Source organism: Panthera uncia, assembly GCF_023721935.1.
Source record: "Panthera uncia isolate 11264 chromosome A3 unlocalized genomic scaffold, Puncia_PCG_1.0 HiC_scaffold_12, whole genome shotgun sequence".
In the NCBI taxonomy this organism is placed as follows: Eukaryota; Metazoa; Chordata; class Mammalia; order Carnivora; family Felidae; genus Panthera; species Panthera uncia.
The window spans coordinates 28563143-28582600 of record NW_026057579.1 but is presented as its reverse complement, the minus strand read 5'-3'; the positions used below and the strand labels follow the sequence as shown (position 1 = coordinate 28582600).

General features: G+C 40.6%; 1 protein-coding gene across 3 annotated transcripts in view; it reads right to left on the bottom strand.

The window, feature by feature from the left end:
- The window catches only part of NBAS (NBAS subunit of NRZ tethering complex), a 328333-nt gene that overhangs the window by 232367 nt on the left and 76508 nt on the right, over positions 1 to 19458 (bottom strand). For all 3 annotated transcript variants that reach the window (XM_049652503.1, XM_049652501.1, XM_049652502.1), the window contains 9 exons: positions 17771 to 17834; positions 16549 to 16742; positions 15049 to 15306; positions 14199 to 14324; positions 10429 to 10580; positions 9391 to 9531; positions 9057 to 9135; positions 3484 to 3588; positions 2737 to 2873 (listed from right to left, as the gene is read on the bottom strand). In XM_049652503.1, the coding sequence (XP_049508460.1) occupies positions 2737 to 2873; positions 3484 to 3588; positions 9057 to 9135; positions 9391 to 9531; positions 10429 to 10580; positions 14199 to 14324; positions 15049 to 15306; positions 16549 to 16742; positions 17771 to 17834 (1256 nt within the window). The remainder of the gene's footprint in view (positions 1 to 2736; positions 2874 to 3483; positions 3589 to 9056; positions 9136 to 9390; positions 9532 to 10428; positions 10581 to 14198; positions 14325 to 15048; positions 15307 to 16548; positions 16743 to 17770; positions 17835 to 19458) is intronic.

Here is a 19458-nt window from a genome sequence, read left to right as displayed (position 1 = left end):
CGGGTAAGGAAGGGAAAACACTAAAATCCCTGTCCTACTGGGGCTGCTGTTTTACTGGGGTGGGCAGGGGGCGGGGGGAACAAAATAAATGAGTAGAACACAAACTAAAGTAGGAGTGATAAATGCTAGGAAGAAACTAAAGCACGAAAGGAGGATTTAAAGTGAGGGTAAAGTGAGGGTAAACAGGATGGCCGAGGGAGATCAGATAAAGTGGAGAAGGCAAACGACCACATAATATGTTAGGTGTGAGTGCGATGGAGAAAAACCGGGTCGGGCAAAAGCTGTGGGAGGGAGCGGAGGCTACCTGCAGAGAGTGGTCAGAGAAGGGGTTTCTGAAGAGGGAGCCTTTGAGGGGAGACTCAGAAGGAAGTAGGAGGCCCAGTCACACGAAGATCTAGGAGAAGGGCACACCAGGCAGGAGGCACACTGGCCACAAAACCAGCCCCACGGCCGAGGCAGGGTGGCAATTTAAGGGACAGTGAGAGGCTCGTGTAGGCAGGAGGGAGAAAACGGGGGACTGCATGCCCTTGCCCTGACAGCAAGCTGAAGACTGAGCAGAAGTTACACAGCCATTCTGCATTTTGGGAGCCACACATTTAGAGTTCAGCGACTTGTTTCAAAGCAATTTAACAGATTATTGAAAAGTCATTATTACTTGCAAAATACAAGTTGAGACAATGAAGGGCACTTTATAAAGCAGGATGAGCCGGGGGCTCTGTGGCTGAACAGTACATACAGCCAGGAAAAAAAAAGGCATGTGCACAGAAAGTTCTACAGTCCTTGAAGGCAGTAAATGAGGAAGTGGGAAGATCATGTTACTAGTTTTCAAACACTGCAACTGAGGGGGTTAAAAAAAAAAAAAAAAGGCAGAAAAAGCTTCAAATGTATCTAGAGTCTTTTCGGCTCATTTCTTGCTCAGTTTGAAAGCATGATGCTGTAAGCAGGAATTTCTGTTGATATATAAAACATACCTGATTAGTCCTGTGGAAGAACAATATTTTACGTGCTTCGGAATCCCTCCCATAGTGCCAGGCACAGGGATGGTGTTCAGCAAACAGTGAGCGGGGCAGTAGAGGGGAACACTCATACTCCAACAAAACAGACACTTTGTGTTCATCTGACTTGAAAGTGATTTAAAAATAAACAAACACCAAGTATTCAAACAAGAATAAACTTCCTCAAAAAGGAAACAATTCCTATAACTAGATCTTCCTGATCCAGGCATCCCTTAGAGCAGAACTTCAAACAGGGTAGAAGAACAGGGCTTCACCCACAGGCTAAAGGAGCAACGAGTTGTGAATGAAGGCCGTGGGAGCCTTGGTGGAATGTTCACCAGGGCGCCTCCGTTTTTAAAGGTGAAGTATATTCTACCGCACTCCCGTCAGGACAGCTTTTGATCTCTTTTATAAACGGCCACAAGGCGGATCTACTTTATCCAGTCAGCAAACATTTTCAGACACAGGTACAACCCTGGACTGCGAGGATCCAAAACCAAGTAAGAGATGGTCTGTGCCTTAAAGAGTTGGTTTCGGGCTTCGGGTTGGATATTTATTAAAGATGGAACAAGAGGGAGAAGAGCAGAAATGAAAATGACTGAAATATATTGTAAAAGGGGTTATGCTACAAGACCAAACAAAACGATCAGAACACAGGAAAAGGAGGACATTTATGGAAGAGGCTCCTAGAAGAGGCCCCGCCCTGCTGGATATCCCACAAAAATTACGAGGAGACACAGACACAGGTTACTGTTAAAACCTATTATTTTTCCTCATGTTTTCCACCTGGAGCAAAATATACTCAACATGACCTTGAGAAACAAAAATTAAGCAAAAAAAAAAAAAAAAGAAAGAAAAAAAAAAACTTTAACTATATTCATTTTAAACACACGGAGAAAGTAAAGACTCATAAGAAACCAATCTTTTCAAAGTTTGTCTAAGCAACACATCCCAACACAATGATCCCACGTAACTTTATCTTCTGATTACCGCCCCCCAAAACACCACAGCACTACAATATGATATACCTAACGTATTTCTTGCAATTTAACTTGGTAACGGCAGCTCCAGTAAAGGAACCACGGGCATTCAGAGATAATCCAGCGCTGGGCATTTAAAACTATTTTGCAAACCAATTCTGAAATTTCAGAAAATCGTATGGTTAAGCAGACATCAGAAGACGACAACCATAAAGGAACTCAAATCACTTTAAAAATTTTTTTTGAAACAGTAGCCCCTCTTTACTTTTAAGGGATAGCCCTTTATGTATACTAACAATTTACAGTAGAAAAAAGTCATTTCTATTAATATTAGATCTATTTTTGCCAAGGGGCAGAAAATAAATTATATTCTAAAACACTTGTAAATATAAATTCACAAAATGCATTTTACATATCACTATACAGGGGTAAAAGAAATATGAAGATGAAAAGAGCACCTCAAGCTTCTTTTTGTTCACTTCTATCATCAAGACTTTTTTTTTTTAAGCTTTCAGAGAAAAGCAAACAAAAAAAAAAAAGAAAGAAAGAAAAGTTCATGTTCATTAAATTAAGGTCATCCTGTTAAGCTAGATGCATTTTGGCTTTGAGATCATTTAAAAATAAAATAGAAATAATTTTATAATCAGAAAAAAGTTTAAGATTACATTAAAATTACTTTTGTTTAATACAGATTATTCAGCATGAGACAAAACACTTCTTATTTAGAAAGAAGATAAAATTCAGTAAACAAAGTCACATACCAAGCTTCAGGCAGCAAGACAGAATATTCATGTGGAGAAGTGGTCTCTGGGAAGTTGGAGAGAATCGCGAGGCGATGAGGAAGCAGGTCTGATCCATGATAAGTGAACAGAATTTCTAGGGCTTGTACATTACTTTCCTGTACAAACGGCAAGGGTTAAGTTTCCAATGTAAACCTCAGAAAAAAAGGAATGATTTTGTAGGACAACATCCAAAAACCTAAAATTAGCTCATTATGCAGTTCTGACATAAAAGGTACTTTGAAATATTTCCACTTCTTCCTAGTCTGCACCACGTATCTCAATCTAATGCTATGAAAATTACTTAGTTTTAAAACTCAGAATGATGAATAAACATTTTTAAAAATATAGTTCCAGGAGTGCCTGGGTGGCTCAGTCAAACACCCAATTCTGGCTCATGTCACGATCTCACGGCTCATGGGTTGAAGTCCCGCATCGGGCTCTATGCTGACAGCTCAGAACGTGGAGCCTGCTTCAGATTCTGTCTCCCTCTCTCTCTGCCCGCCCCCCCTGCCCGAGCCCGGCCCTCCCCCATTCATGCTCACTCTCTCTCTCTCTCAAAAATAAACATTAAAAAACTTTTTTTAAATATGGTTCCATTTTCTCTACATTAATACTACAACAAAAAATGAAATAATGGCAAATGCATGCAATAACATTAACCAAACGGCTCAGAGACTTGGAAAGTGTTAATAACCATAATTATTTTATTTACAAAAAAGAAATTACCCGAGCATAAGTTCTTGCTGAGAGAACAATATTCTGATTCCTGAACTTCTTAAAGAATTCAGCATCATATCTCTGTTCAGATGCATGAGGTACTCCCAGGATTTCCTGAGGGGAAAGAGCGACTTAATAATGAAAAGGCTTTTAAATATGGGTGACAAGAAAATATTAAAAAACCTTTACAACTCTGCCTCCCTAAATAAATAAGCCCTGAATTAATTAAACTATCAACTGTTAACTGAAGTAGTACATCTGCATTCTTGCCTTTATTGTGAAAATGGCTGTATTTATAAATGCTGTTAATATAAAGGAAATTAAAAAGTAAATGAAATAGGCAGTAAAAAATTCACTAGAGTAGGACAACCAAAACCCACCACCTGCTAAAAACAAATAAGCAACCATTATACACAGCTGTGTGGGACAAGCACCTGTGTCTGTAGGGGAACTTTAGATTAACCTTACTGCTGCTGGTGATCTATACAAAATGCAGATGGAACCATTCGTTCGTTCCACAAATATTTATCGAGTGTCCACTAGGTGCCAGGGGCGCTGTGACAGGCAGCAGTGATACAACGAACAATACACTTCCCCTGCCCTCCAAATTGCTTAAAACCTAGTAGGGAAGACAAATGAGCAGCTAGGAACAGAGAAAGGGAAACACGCACACACAGGAAGGGTGCTATGAAACTAGTTTTGGGAGGACGGGGAAGGCTTCCCAGAAGTGGCACCGAAGCTGAGACGTAAAAGACAAACGGGAAGGAGTCAGCCAAGGAAACTGCAAGTGCAGATCTCCCCACTGCCACGCAGGACACAGGGCTCACATCTGCCATGTTTCACGCTGAACCCCAGATACCTAGCAGACTGCTTTCACATAGTAACCGATAAATCATTTGTTGACTGAATTAATTTACTGAGGTAGGAAAGAGAGAAGAATGAGGAGGTGTGGGGGAGGTGAGGGAGGGAGGATGGAGGGTTGAGAAGGTCACTTGCAAACATGTTGGGTTTGGAACTTTAGCAAGTCTAAAAGAAGCTTCCCAGAAGGCAAGTGGATGGATAGATCTGGAGTTCTGGGGTAAGGTATGCGTTATGTAGAGGGTGTATTGTAATTAATGCAAAAGTGACTATGACTTTTGGGATGAGCACTGGGTGTTGTATGGAAACCAATTTGACAATAAACTTCATATATTGAAAAAAAAAACAAAAAAACAAAAGTGACTATGATTTCGAGGGGGATTAAGTTGAACGAAAGCAGCCTTAAGGAGCAACATCATTTAAAGGATCGACCAAAAAAACCAAAAAGTAGAGTAGTGGGGGCGAGAGGAATCTGTACCCGAAAAGTAGACGGAGGAGCCAGAGAAGGAAGGGGGAGGGGGAAGAGTTTAACACGTACTCATGGAAACCAAAAAAGCAAGCCAGCATTTCAAAAGTGTTCTCCGCTCCCCGACCTCATCCACAACAGTCATTTCCTTTATTCCCTCAGTTACACATCCTAGGACCGCCCTGGATCTTTCTTACCGAGAAGGAACTCTCTGGACGCCTCCACGTCAAGGACCAGACTCGTGAGCGACTGCTCCTTCCACCCACCCGGTCCCCGGCATTCCAGCAACTCCTCAGCCTCACTGACACATCCAATCCACCGACCCTAGGCTTTTTACCTGCTCTCTCTCCTCAAAGTCTCTTATCCCTTCTAACCAACTTAATCCCTGGCCCATCATTATACAGAGATTTCTTTAATCCCTTGCTTCTTTCCCTTTATCATATTCACCTGGCAAAACCTAATCCTCAGTCAAAGGCAACTATGAACCCTGATTACAAGTTACCCGAAGTCTCTGTAGAAATACTACAAAACCAAGCTGACAGTTCTCATTTCCAGATCTCAACACCGTTAGGGTCCCGATTCAAACGAACTACCTGTAAAAACATTCGTGAGGCAACCTGGGAAAATTGAATGTGAGGCGGATATCAAATGATGTTAGGGAATTACTACTCATTTTGTTAGAAATAATACAGTGCTATTGTGGTTATTTTTTTAAAGTCTTTACCAATTACAGACACTACTTAAGTATTTACAGGCACAATGATAAGATGTCTAGGATTTGCTTTGAAATGACTAAGTGAAAGAAAAGGCAGGAGTGGAGAGTAAGACACAAGATTGGTAAAATGGTTGAAGCTGGGCAGTGAGTACATCCAGGCTCATTATACTCTTCTCTATATTTTAAAGAGGGTTTGAAATTTTATAAACTCAATTCAAACATGCTGTCCCACAATGCTACAACATTTCCCTAACAGGCTTTCTCTCCTATTCTGTTAAGAACTTTTCCACAATTCTTTCATTCTTTCCAAACCTCCATCACCTTATTCCCATCTCCATTCTCGACTAAAAACTTGCTTCATATACTTTAACTGACACGATTAGATGGGAAAGCTCTCATTTTCCAACCCACTAACACTGTACACCTACCTGTACCGATACCAATAGGATTTTCCTTCTGTCAGTTACAACAGAAAAATTATATACATCTGCTCCCAAAACAGCCTCAAACCCCACTCAAGCTCCGGATCCCATTTCTCCTATTTCTACAATCCTGCCATTATCCCTTCTTTCTTCTGTTCAGTAAATTCCTCCTCACGCTCCACTGGTTCATTCCCATTAGTATACGAACAATACGTCTTCTTCCTTCCATAAAAAAAAAAATAACTCCTGATTTCATATACCCTGTAGCTACCCCCACCTTCTTGGCTCCCTTGAAACAAAATTTCTTGAAAGAGCTGCCCACAACTGTCTCCACTTACCCCCTTCCTGTTGTTTCCTAGACCCACTCAATCTCTAACAATTCAAGTTCTTACACAGCATGAAAGTCCTTTCATCATGTATCCAGAAGCTATTCTAACCACCCCTCCTCCTTTTGGTCTGTGCTGCCCCTCCGCCAAACCCCACGAGCTGTCTCTGCCAGGTGCACCCCATCTTCTTAAATGCCGCTAGGCCTTTCCTCATACAGCAGGCCGCTTATCAGCACTGGCTATTGAATACGAGAGACTTCATTAGGAGTTCTTGCTTTCTACTCAAATTACCTTCCTTCCCCAAGTCTCAGTTTTCACATCCATAAAACTGGAAGGATAGTACCAGCCTCAAAGGACTGCTGAGAAATAATATGGATTAAGTTCACAGCACAGTGGCTAAGTCCTCAACAAATGCGTTGGTATTTATTAAGGTATTGTCTGACCTACTGATTGCTTCAACAAATATCTGCTGAGCTCCTCAATGAGCCAGGTATCAATCTGAGTTTAGGGATGTCACAGCAAACAAGACAAATCCCCTATGCCTTTACGGAACTTCTACCATCATGTGCCCCTCATAGTAATCCCCCCGCCCCTAGAACCCGCCTGCCTTTTTTTAAGTACTAGTTGCACTATCACTTCCTTTGAGGCATCTTCTTGGGACACCCCCGGGACTCCACTACGCCCCCTCACCAGTTCTTTGCACATTATTATAGTCACTTAGCGCCTATAAAGTGAGGACTCCAGGAGGACAGCTCCCTATTCTTACCTCCACCTCCCGCATGACAGCTGGTACTTACCAGGCACTCGCGTGAACTTGAAATGAATCCATTTTTATCTAATTCATCACAGAATTAATAAAATAAGCTATGCACTATGATTAAAATATAATGCCTGTCTCTACCACTATCTAGCTGGTTAGCCACTGTATCTGAACATCTTCATTTTTAAGTTTTAATAGCCAAATTCATCAATTTCACCTACTTTTTGAAAGCTTAATTAGCCTAATTCACTAACAAAGTGGGCTCGACAAATACTTTAAAAAATGTAATAGTACTTCCTATTATCAAATCGGAAATATTACCAAATAGGAAATAGCAATTCAGTAACTAAAGGGCAATAAAAAAAAATTAACTGCATAGTCAAACTCTGAACATTTTATGGAACTCCTTAAGATCTCAAAATCAGTAAGATTTAGTAAAACAAAGGCTAAGAAAAAATAATAAACTATATCTGTACCGACTTCGGCAGTTCATAACATGCTTTTATGTATTACCTCAAAATATAAGTCCAACACAGGACGCCTGGGGGGCTCAGTCAGTTAAGCGTCCAACTCTTGGTTCCGGCTCAGGTCATGATCTCACAGTTCGTGAGTTCAAGCCCCACATGGGGATCTGTGCTGACAGCTCAGAGCCTGGAGCCTGCTTCGGATTCTGTGTCTCCCTCTCTCTCTGCCCCTCCCCCACTCATGCTCTGTGTCTCTCAAAAATGAATTAACGTTAAAAAAAAATTTTTTTAGAAGAAAAAGTCCAACACAGTAAAAGGTAGGCTTTAAAATAATATGGCCATCCAACAAACTAGCAGTAGTTACAGATAAAAGTATTTTCACTCTTATGTGGATCCTGAGAGACTTAACAGAAGACTATGGGGGAGGGGAAGGGGAAAAAAAAAAAGAGAGGGAGGAAGGCAAACCATAAGAGACTCTTAAAAACTGAGAACAAACTGAGGGCTGATGGGGGGTGGGAGGGAGGGGAAAGTGGGTGATGGGCATTAAGGAGGGCACCTGTTGGGATGAGCACTGGGTGTTGTATGGAAACCGATTTGACAATAAATTTAATTAAAAAAAAAAAATAAAAAAAACAACAAAAAAGTATTTTGTATGAAAATGATATACTCACTACTATGTTTTCTAATAACCATAAATAGCCCTCTTTTGTCATTGGTATTTTTGTCTGAAAACACTTCTATTTTATTACCAGGTGGGAAATCAAAGTCTCTTGGATTTGCCTGCAGGTAGGATAAGGATTAAATACCTGCATATTAACACAGGGACAAGATCACATCATCAGGTGTCACATTTACTGGGCGCCTGCTGTGCCAGTACCAAGGCCCACAGAAAGGAGGCTTAACACAGACCGAGGAAGTAACCTGCCAGGGAAGCCAAACTTTGAAAGTTGGAAATTTGTATTAATTTCTGGGTAATTTCGGCTATAAGGGTCATGTGAAAAAGCCATCTAAGTTATTTATATTTGCTGAAATAGTTTTAACAACACTTGAATCATGCTACTGAACGTGGTTTGAACATCAGGGTTTGTGTCCCCGAAAGAAATAAATATAAAGTATACTTTTTTTAAGCTCGAGTGTCTAATTTTGGCCATAATTAGAATCAAAGTTCAACCAACTAAATTCAACAAATCACTGAAATAAAATGAGTAAGAAATATTCATATTAGGATTATGAAAACCCAGTATATACTGAAATTTGGCTAGAGACAGCTACGCACCATACCTGAAGATAAAAATGTAAAATAAAAGTAAATCAAAAGGATCATATATCCAGAAAACATATATACCAAAACAGCTAGTCTTTCTATTCCCTAGACTAACACAACAACTTGTGCCTTCCACAATCTCTAATTTTTACCAAAGCTGGTATGTAAGAGAAACTGCTTCTGCACAAAATGATACTTTCGTAAACAACAGTTATAAAGATCAGATCTGTCAGATATTAGGGCAGCCGTAGCATTTATAATAACAGATCGAACAAACATAATCGGTTTGATTAAAACTACTCCTCACCTCGTATGTTGCAAGCCGATCTAAGTAGGTTAATAATTTCAGCCGACAACGGCAAAGTTCCTTTTGCTCCAGTGTTAACCTGTTGTGAATAATATTAGGCCACTTATATTAACACAGAAGCACAGTTCTCTAGGAGTTAAAATAAAAATAACCAATATTCCACTAAGCCCCAAACTGACAGAACAATACACAGAAGCACCAGGGTAAAATAATAGCAAATGCATTTGATGGAAGTTGCTGGAATAATTTAGAGCAATTAATCCTAGTAAAGAACACACTTAACTGACTAGTTATTTTAAAGACAGTAGCAAATGAACAGCAATAAATCATTTACTTCGAAAAGTTTACTAATTTAAGTAGTTCCTGTCTCCTCTTCATCTCCTTCTCCTTCTTATTCTTGGCAGACTCTTCATCAGGTGGTGAAAGCTCTTCATAGGGGAGATTGTCAATGTCTACTTCACCAGGTAATGTAAATCTGCACGAAGAAACAGAAGACCCAAAGCTATTCGTGAAAGCAGCTTTCTCCTACTTTGGCCGACTACTTTGGCTGATTTTATTACTAAGTTGATTTTCACAGAAACAGAAACAACCAATTATTTGAAAGAATGCTTTTTGTATTGCAGGCAAAGAGATGCACACGCTATACCCACAGGATGAGCAAAACGTCATCACTAATCATCACCTACAGAAATTTTAAAATCATGACAATAAAAACTACTTAGGAAAACACAGGAGGTTATATTCACCCGAGGTGAAACAGCCGATGAAGAAAATGTTGCCCAGAGTTTATAATCTGAATCACTTCTTTTTAAGGTTTTAAAATGGTAATGAATGTCCGTCTCATTTACGTTATTTATCAAATACACAATCACATTTGTAACTTTAAAGAGTTCCAAATGTCTGATGAGCAATGCCTCTTGTCAAGTAACTTTACTACTATTACTAACAGGCATTTGTGTGGTACTTAAAAGTTTATGAAGTGCTTTTGCAAAACACATAATTTAAGCACTCCAATTCTCTAAAGAGGGTACGAGGCCAGAGACAAAGTGAATGAAGCTCACACTTGCCCGGGGGGTGCTTCTGACTAGTGAGCACACCCAGGTCCATGCCTTCAGCCCACAGCTTAGAAACTGCCAGCATCCAATAACACTTCGTAGAACTTGCTCTTTTCTTAGCACCAAGCGCTCATATGTACAATACTTAACTCAAAGTAAAGAAAGCTGTGACCTCAGATAAGGGAAGCATTGATCGAAGGCAACTGTCTCATTACAGGATAAACCTAAATAAAGAAGTTTACTTTTCGCCACGTCTCAGCTTAAATGTTTTCACAAAGTCACCTTTATTCCTGAATCCAAGTCTTTCTGTGACCAACCTGCCATCATCTGCTCCTTTCCCTATCGCCACCAGGGCCTCCAGGTCTGTGCCTTTCAATCCATACTGAAGCAGTTCCTTTGCAGCGTCCACATTTTCGGGAACCCTTTCCAAACACTCATGAAGAACCCAAGATCGTTTCTTTATTTTACTCTGGATACAAATAAAAAAGAGGCATTACAGAACCCATAACATGTGACAGCACCTAACAGCTGCCTTCTAGAATTGTAAAGCCATACCTAAGAGAGTCTAGCTACCTATGCCCTTGGCCCACAGGAAAAGGAAAATTCCCCAACAATGATTAAAATGGGACGTAGAGAATGAGATTCCTACAGCGTTCCTTTCTCTTCTAATGAAGAGAAACCCAAAGCTGAAACCCAAAGCTTCAGGACTCTTTTTCAGAAACATAAAAAAGATCTGCCCAGAGTTTTATAGCTGCTCGTTAGTTTGCATTTGGGCTATATAATAGAGTCGAAAATAAAGCAGAAAAGCAAAATAAGATATATCCTATTGTAACAAGCATGTTTAACTTTGAAACGAAACTAACGAGGCATAGCACATCACAGTTCTGTATTTACTTGACCATGAGATGTATCACAAAGTGCGGATGATAATTTAATCATCAAAGTCATAATATGCTATTCTTTGGAAAGACCAAGGGCCTATTCCTCCCTCCCAACTGCTTCCTCTGACTCCACTCAAAATCCCTGACTTTCCCTCCTCTTAGAGTCATTGTGGTTATAAATTTTAAGTGACATTTGACGTTTACCCTTTATTCTTTTACATATTTCATTCTATCAATTCTTCCTTCAAATGTCTTCTAACTCACTTCCTCTTCTCCAGGTCTATGGCCTCCATACCAGTCTATGTCATCAACACATAACATCTGTGACACCAGAAGGGTCTCTTGCCCGTAGAGGGTTTCCCCACCATCACTCCCCTTCCACACCAACTCGTCTTCTACACCACCTCCCTCAGCACCTCCACAGTCAAAAATCCACAACACTTCCCGTTACCCTACAGATAAAAAGCTTAAGTCATCACAAGTCTTCAACATCCTCCGGAACCCAAATCAATGTATCTTTCTAATCATATTTCCCCAAGTTCACTACTGTTGAATACCAGATCCAGCAGATTGGTTTACTTACAGAGCTCATTTACTCATCCAAGAAATAGCTAATGGGCACCTACTGGGGACCAGGTACTAAACTACACACGAAGCAATGATTAGGACAGATTTAGTCAATGCCACAGGTCATGCTCATTTTCTTCTCATTTGCTCATACCATTTGTCCCATGAAGAATGCCTTCCAATCTTTTAACTCCAGGAGGCCTGCTCTGAATTCTCTCAAACCTGCTCAAAACATCTTCACTACAAAGGGCCTTCCATAACCACTAGGTCTAAAATGATTGCTACTTTCACTGGGTTCCCACAGCATTTATCTGGAATCTTCCTGCATAGTTATTTATATTTATTTTTTAAATTTTTTTAAATGTTTATTTATTTTTGAGAGAGAGAGACAGACACACACACACACACACACACACACACAGCACAAGCGGGGAAGGGGCAGAGAGAAAGGAAGACACAGAATCCGAAGCAGACTCCGGGCTCCAGGCGAAGCAGGCTCCGGGCCCCGAGCGAAGCAGGCTCCGGGCCCGAGCTGTCAGCACAGAGCCCGACACGGGGCTCAAACTCATGAACTGTGAGATCATGACCTGAGCCGAAGTTGGACACTTAACCGACTGAGCCACCCAGACATCCCTAGTTATTTATATTTTAGACATGAGGCTTATCTTCTCAGAAAGATTATAAGCTCCCTAAAAGGGAAGGTCATATTTATGTCTCTCCTGTACCCCTTTCACCTCCCCTCGCCAAGTGCTTTGACTCTTAACTGCCTATTTCGCTGAATTAAGTATTTCTCCCAATAAAAAAATGTACCTGCTCTCTCTTAACACCTGTCAGCTCCTTCAGAGACCAAAACTGTCCTCTACTGTGTTCCAGAAAAAGCCCTAGGCGGGTATACATAAACTCACAACTCACTGTCTTGATCACAAAAGAAGAAAGATAATACAGCTTTGGTGTTCTGATATTCTAAAGGATATACAAGCAACTTTTTCTCTGTATTTCATGATCTCTCACGCTCTCTCTTCTCTGGCGTCTTACCTGTACTAACAGTTTATCTTCCAGTTTTATTGAAGCATCAACTTCTTACTTACAACTTTTTCAGATTTTTATTTTTAATTACTCGTGTACATAAATTGTCAGGAAAACAATTACAACATTTTCCCAACATTTCTTAGATCTTCCTACAGGCAAAGGTATTCTCTTTTCTAAACGTCACGTGAAGAACCACACGTCTCTTGAAAGCATGCCAGAAACCCAACCGCTCCCTCACAAAGGTGCCAACGGTACAAATACACAGGCTACAACACACGTTAACTCAGGCAGCAGGAAGCAGGAGGAATCCAGTTGGAAATTTTACACTTGATCTTAGCCAAAAGGCCGAGAAGCGATTCCAATTGGAAAATTTAAACACAAAGGGAGAATTTGGCAGGCTTGTTACATCGCCTCTCAGCTTCAAAAGTTCTCTTCACGGCTATCTCTGGGATAGACAGGATTTCCATTTTTTAATGGACAGAATATCAAGCTTCATCAGGAGAGGGCGCTAGAGGGCCCCTGTGGAGGAAAGGCTCTGGTCTCTAGTCCTAACAGGCTCAGGTTCTAAACTTCTTGCTCCTGTGGCTTAGCAGCCAGTGCATGTAGGAGCCCTCCAGAGTGCTTACTCCCTGCCCTTGCTCTGCTGAACACAACTTCCCCTGAATGTCAGTTGTACTCCTATGGGCAGATTCCTTCCCAGTGAATCTCCCAGGCACCCAGCAGAAGGGGAGGTGTCTTTCCAGACTATCTCCACCTGCATAGCAGGACCTTCTTCTTTTCAGTCATGGCCATGGGTCCTTATCTGAGGTCTTCCGACCCCTAACCTCCACTTACTGTTGTACCTAGCGGCAGGCATCAGTTTGCTCATCCATCCTACCTTTTCCTACCTGCCAACCTTGGCATCTAAGAACCAGCCCTGGCCCAAGACACCGCAGAGAACTCTTCCTGCCGATGTGCTGCAACCACTCTTCAGTGAGGTCTGTTCCCTCCTTGGGCATGCTCCTTCAGCCCTAGGGTAGTCCTTAATGTTCTCTTTAACCCTTTATGGGAAATCTCACTAGAAAATAATGTTCCAGGGGTGCCTGGGTGGCTCAGTTGGTTAAGCGTCTGACTCTTGATTTCAGCTCAAGTCATGATCTCAGTGGACGGAGCCCCACGTCAGGCTCTGTGCTGACAGTGTGGAACCTGTTTGGGATTCTCTCCCCCTCTCTCTGCCCCTCCCCTGCTTGCATGCACATGCTTTCTCTCTCTCTCTCAAAATAAATTTTTAAAAAATGCTCCATATTAAAACTTTCCCTGTCCAAATTACTAGGTGGTTTCTGGTTCCTGATGAGACCCTGAATGATATAGGTGAAGAAAGGTAAGTGAGGTAGAGGAAGAGAAAGGATTAGACCAAAAAACCAGATAGTTAGCTGGCTTATCAGTGAATATTTGTTCACACATCTTCAGTACCAAGGGCCAGCTGCAGGGCCAATACAACCGGATAACTCCTCCAGGTTGAATAAGCTTTAGAAATGTCAGCAATATATAATGCTCCCAAAAAAAGGCCCGTAACCAAAAAGTACCCCATAATCTGAATTTTACCACGTTACGAAAATATGTAAACATACCAAGTAACTCTGAATGGAAGCAATGTTGACCGCGGACTTCCTCCACTGTCTCTGATACACTAGGTCAGTGTCCAGGCCGTACGTCTGAGCCAGAGACAAGGCTTCCTCATATTCTTCACTTTCAATCTTGGGACAAGGAAATGGGAACAGGAATGTTACATTACTGAAGTGCCCATGGTGTCACTATCATGATGCGATCACCTTAACCCTTACAGCATGTTATGCATTCCCAACTATTCTCATAGGCACTGTGGCACCAGGAGCCCAAAAACTTGAGTGGCAGACAGACCAAGCGCTTCTTTCCACTCTTTAACAGACAGCTGAGAGACAGCTGAAATGCCCATATTTATGGAGTAAAATGATGGTGAAACCAAGACAAGGAGAACCGACAGCCTGACTCCTCGTCAGAGCCCACCCCGGACACTACAGCACCCGGCACAAACAACTAGAACGCTCAGAGTGGACCAAATCTGCTTCCCAAGCGGATGCCTGATTAGAAAGCAAGTCTGCATTTCTTCCCTCACCATCTGCAGTCTGAGGAGACAGCTGCACTGAACACAGATAAGGTGAGCGCTGAAGGCCACGTGAAGGGCAGCAAAGACCCAGCTAATCCACACAGTGGACCAACGGTCTCAGTGAATTCATCTTTCATCCACTGTTTTTATTTTGATTCCTCAGGCACAAAAACCAGCATTATTTTCAAAAGCTCTATAATACCGATATTTCTAACATGTCAACGATAGGACGATCCCTCTTTAAATTTCTGTGTTAAAAAAATTAGTTTTTCTCATTCCAATAAAATAAAAGCTGGATGCCTATGCACTCTGACAGCGATAGGACGCTCCCTCACCTTTCTCTGATAAAGCTCTTCTGGAGTCGTGGAGCGCAAACTCACGAGGCGGTAGTTTTTAGTAATGGTTCGCGGGCGTTTCCGCGGAGGCGCAAATCGCTCCATCTCCGTCACCAGGTACAGGCCCTGCTTTATGTAGCCGAAGTAGCGAGCCTTCGCGGATATTTCCTGATCGGAATCCGAATCCTCTTCACCTTCATCTTCGTCTCCACCCCTAGTCTCCAAACGAGATCGTTTGGGAGCAAGTTTAATCTCACACTAAATTGAAAAAGGAAATGTTAAATCAGTAGTGAGGAGCTGAAGACAAGCTTTAGAGTGAGAAAAATATTTTTAATTCTGCTCTGGTTCAATGCATGACACGAGCCATGTGATTAAGAATAAGCTTCAAAAGAACCCAATACAGACAGTACATACATCAACACTTCCAGAAAGATCCTCTGTCTTATTGGCTCCAAATCTCCAAAACCAAAGCCTGTTTTAAAAACAGCTCATTAATATGATCTCTCAAAAATATGCCTGGCAATTATTTTAGGGAAACAAAAAGAATGTTAATATCTTCACTTTGGTATTTTTGTACCTGCTGCAGAAAAAACAGGAGTTTTTCATCTATTTAGAAAATGAACATGAAGGTATTTATTTGCTTTACTGAGACTAGCTTTCCTGCCCTCCCTCCCTTTGGGGAAAAAAAAATGTGTAACAGCTTCATAAAGTTCTGAGTCTGAAAGCCTGACTGTTGAAGATAACTTTCATTCCAGACTTAACAGAGTTGGCTTAGATTTTAAGCCATGGTTCTTTTTAAATCACATCTGTAGACTCAGTAACAAACTTAAAAAAAAAAAAAAAAAAAAAAAAAAAACTTGTGAATCTGCACTGAAATGAAAGCTATTGAAGGTCATTACACTTGAAAGACTTAGAATAAGAATTGTTCATGATAAAAACAGAACTTTATGGGACTAGCCTCAATTTTCAAGTCTTCTGTCATGACAAACAAGCTTTCTTTACTAAAAGAACCAGAATTTTTAAGTTCCCAAACTTCAGGGAAATAGTTTGTTAAAGACCATATCTAACTAGAAATACCTTTTACATTTTAAGATGTCCAATCTAAGAAAAAGAACAAAATATGTCATGTCCGTGAAGAAAAAATGCTTTTACAAAGAGCAAAATGACTCCATTTTCTCCATTCTTTTACAAATGGAAAAGAATTTTTTCAATTTTTTCAATGTAAAAAGAATTTTACAAATGGAAAAAAATTTTTTAATTGACTCAACAATAGATCTTTCTTATTATTCTCACTGAATCTCTGATTCCAGTCACAGGGTTGTGTTTTTAAAAACAAGATTAGATGATGGGCTAGCTAAAATTTAAAAATCAAATGTTTATCCATACTTCAATAAAAATAATGGACAAAAATCACTAAAAACTAAATGAGGTGTTTGGATTTTTGGTGAAATACAGGTTTTCTTTCCAACACACTAGCTGCTCCAAAAGGGAAAGCATTACCTCCAAACTTAAAAATCCTCCATCATGGGTAGCAGTGACTTGAGGTGATGGTTCAAACCACTCACAGGATTTTCCCAGTAAATTCTTCAAAGTTTTCACCGACGAAACCGTCAAAGCACCAGAACAGCGAGCCAAAGTCACTGCACTGGCTGCCCACCAATTTACATCAATCAGTGGGTAAAGGGACTCTTTATCTAATGCGGAAAGTAAATAAACACAAGCGCATCGTCAATGTGCATTAACTACAACACATTTGGTCCAATGATCAATTTAAAAACCATATTTGGGCCCTAAACGTGTTCAATAAGAAAAAATAAATTAGAAGTCGTCACCCAAATTTTTACAAAATGGTACCTGAGTTCCGACAATTTGTCAAAGTCCAAAATTCTAAGGATGCGGGAGCAGTAAATACCTTTAGGTCTTCCCTCTCAAAAAATGAAGTCTACCAACACATGTCAACAGAACAGGTTGAAAGGTTGGTGTGTATGAAGCATACGTATCATAAAGGTTCTAAAAGGTTTTGAAAAATGTTCACATATCCCTTTTCAGACTAACAATAGGAGAGAATCATACACTTAAAAAAAATTTAAGACAGACATATAATAGTTTTCACTTCTAAAGTTTATTTTGACAAACGAGGGGGAGGGGCAGACAGAGAGAGGGAGAAGGAGAATCCTAAGCAGGCTCCATGCTGTCAGCTGAGAGCCCAACTCGGGGCTCGGACCCAAGAACCATGAGGTCATGACCTGAGCTAAAACCAAGAGTCGGACACCCAACGACTGAGCCACCCAGATGCCCCAATGCTGATTTCCTCTTAAAGATTTGAAGGAGACCAGGACTGTCACCTCAAAATTGACCAGTTTGACATAAGAAATATTTTAAGATGCAGAAATGAGCGAAACTCAAAGTTCTTTTTGTCTTGTCACTTAATAATTTTATTGTTCCCTTGATAAGATGCTGCAGAAAACCAACTTCCAACCAACCCTCGGAGTCACTCATTTCTGGGTACTACTCCCAACGTACATGCTAGTAACTTCGGTTTTGTTTTTCTCCTGTTAATCTGTCTTCTGTCAATCTAATTTTACAGGGCCCCAGCCAGAGAACCGTGGAGGGTAAAAAGAAAAAGATTTGTTTTCATTCCCTACATACATCATCAAAGAGCACCTTTACTATATAATTACTGTCTCATAAGGTTTCAATTATCATATTTCATACAACTCACCTTTGATTTTTTTTCTCTTCTCAGGAGAGAGCCTCCAGTCAGGATTAAGGTCGTCATAGCCTGGCTAAACATGAAAAATATGCACAGGACTTCTTGAGTCAACAATGTAAGAAAATTATGAGAGCATCACTAACTACTATGGATTTTTTGACATAACAAAATATGGAAGCGATGCTTTCCTTCGATCTCTTAGTCGTATTCTACCTAGCTGTAATCTATTCCTCTTAATAACCTTGCTCTTACACTTAAAATGTGCACCTGGAACCACTGTAACTCAATTTAATGAAGAAAAGAGCATGCAGAAGAAAAGTAAGAGAGCGAGTGTGCAATTAATACGATGAGAGCAAGACACACGAACATTCGTTCTGTGCACACTCATATACACACACTTACACTGCGGGAGGAGAACGGCTATGCTGTGGTGAATAAGCACAAGTCTGGGTACAAGTCCTACTCCTATAACTTGTAAGTGGAGTGACCCCTCCAGGCCTTAGGCTCCACGGCTCTGAGATTAGACTCTGCAACCTCCATGTTATCCCCGGTTCTAACTTCCTAGGACTAATTTACTACAGAAAAAAATATAACCATGCGATTCTCAAGCTGCCTCCATTCACATTCTAATTTCATGGAACATAATGCCATGCCCACCTTTGAGAAGGTGACGACACATCAATCTCTCTCCACTATCGTACAACAGCTAAGATGAACACACTGCCAGACCCCCTCTGGGCTCACTGTTAATTACTGCATCTTCAGAATTACAGCAGTATGGGAAAAGACCAGCAAAAATATCATTTGGCTATGTGAAATCTTAAGCCTAAAGAAACTAATGCTATATTTAAGTCAAAATGTGCTTTCTCATTTAATATATACTTTATCAACAATTTCTCAGTGGCTAAGCCTTAAGAGTATTAAAATTGATACTTCTTTCCAAGGCCTAAAAGAATTTCCTGATCTCCACTACTATGATAAATCACTCACAGCAGTCACTGAAAACAGAAGATATAATTCTTTAAACTTTACCCAAAAAGTCACCCTAAAAGCCTATTTATATACTAACAGAAGAAATAGATTGTCTCGGTTTACTTTCTCAAAATTAACTTCCAAAGATTCAGAATACCAGAAGGTATAGATTCCTGAAACTAATCAACTTGGATTCCTTAAGATCAAATCTTCTTTGGTCACTTATAGGGCACTTCAGACGTTTTTAGGGCCTCCGAGTCATCAGCTGTACGTGCTCCCACAGCACCTTCATATGGGGACACGTGTGCTTCCCTGCTGACATCGTGGAGTACACAAGGGAAGGGTGGAGTAACACTTTAAGTCCCACAAACAACAAGGATGATTCGGCCTTGGGGGAATTCAAGTACATACAGATCACAGTGAAATTTAACAAGAAATCTCCAAAATCTTTTCAAACGAAACCGTCTCACTAGCATAAGTACATTGAGAATTCAAGGTGGGCTTGTCTTCATCAGAGTTAACGATGAGGAAGAGCACCGTGAACAAGCTGCACCAGTCCACGAGGGTCAGTTTTCAGACATTTCGGGACTAGGCTGTTCCATGCAGATGGCTTTAATAATGGCTGTCTCTTGTGAATCTGATTTTAAACACAAGACGAAGATGTGTTCTTCCGCAGCCAGAACTCTGTCAGAGTCATCTTCGTACTCCCAGACCTATCACAGTAC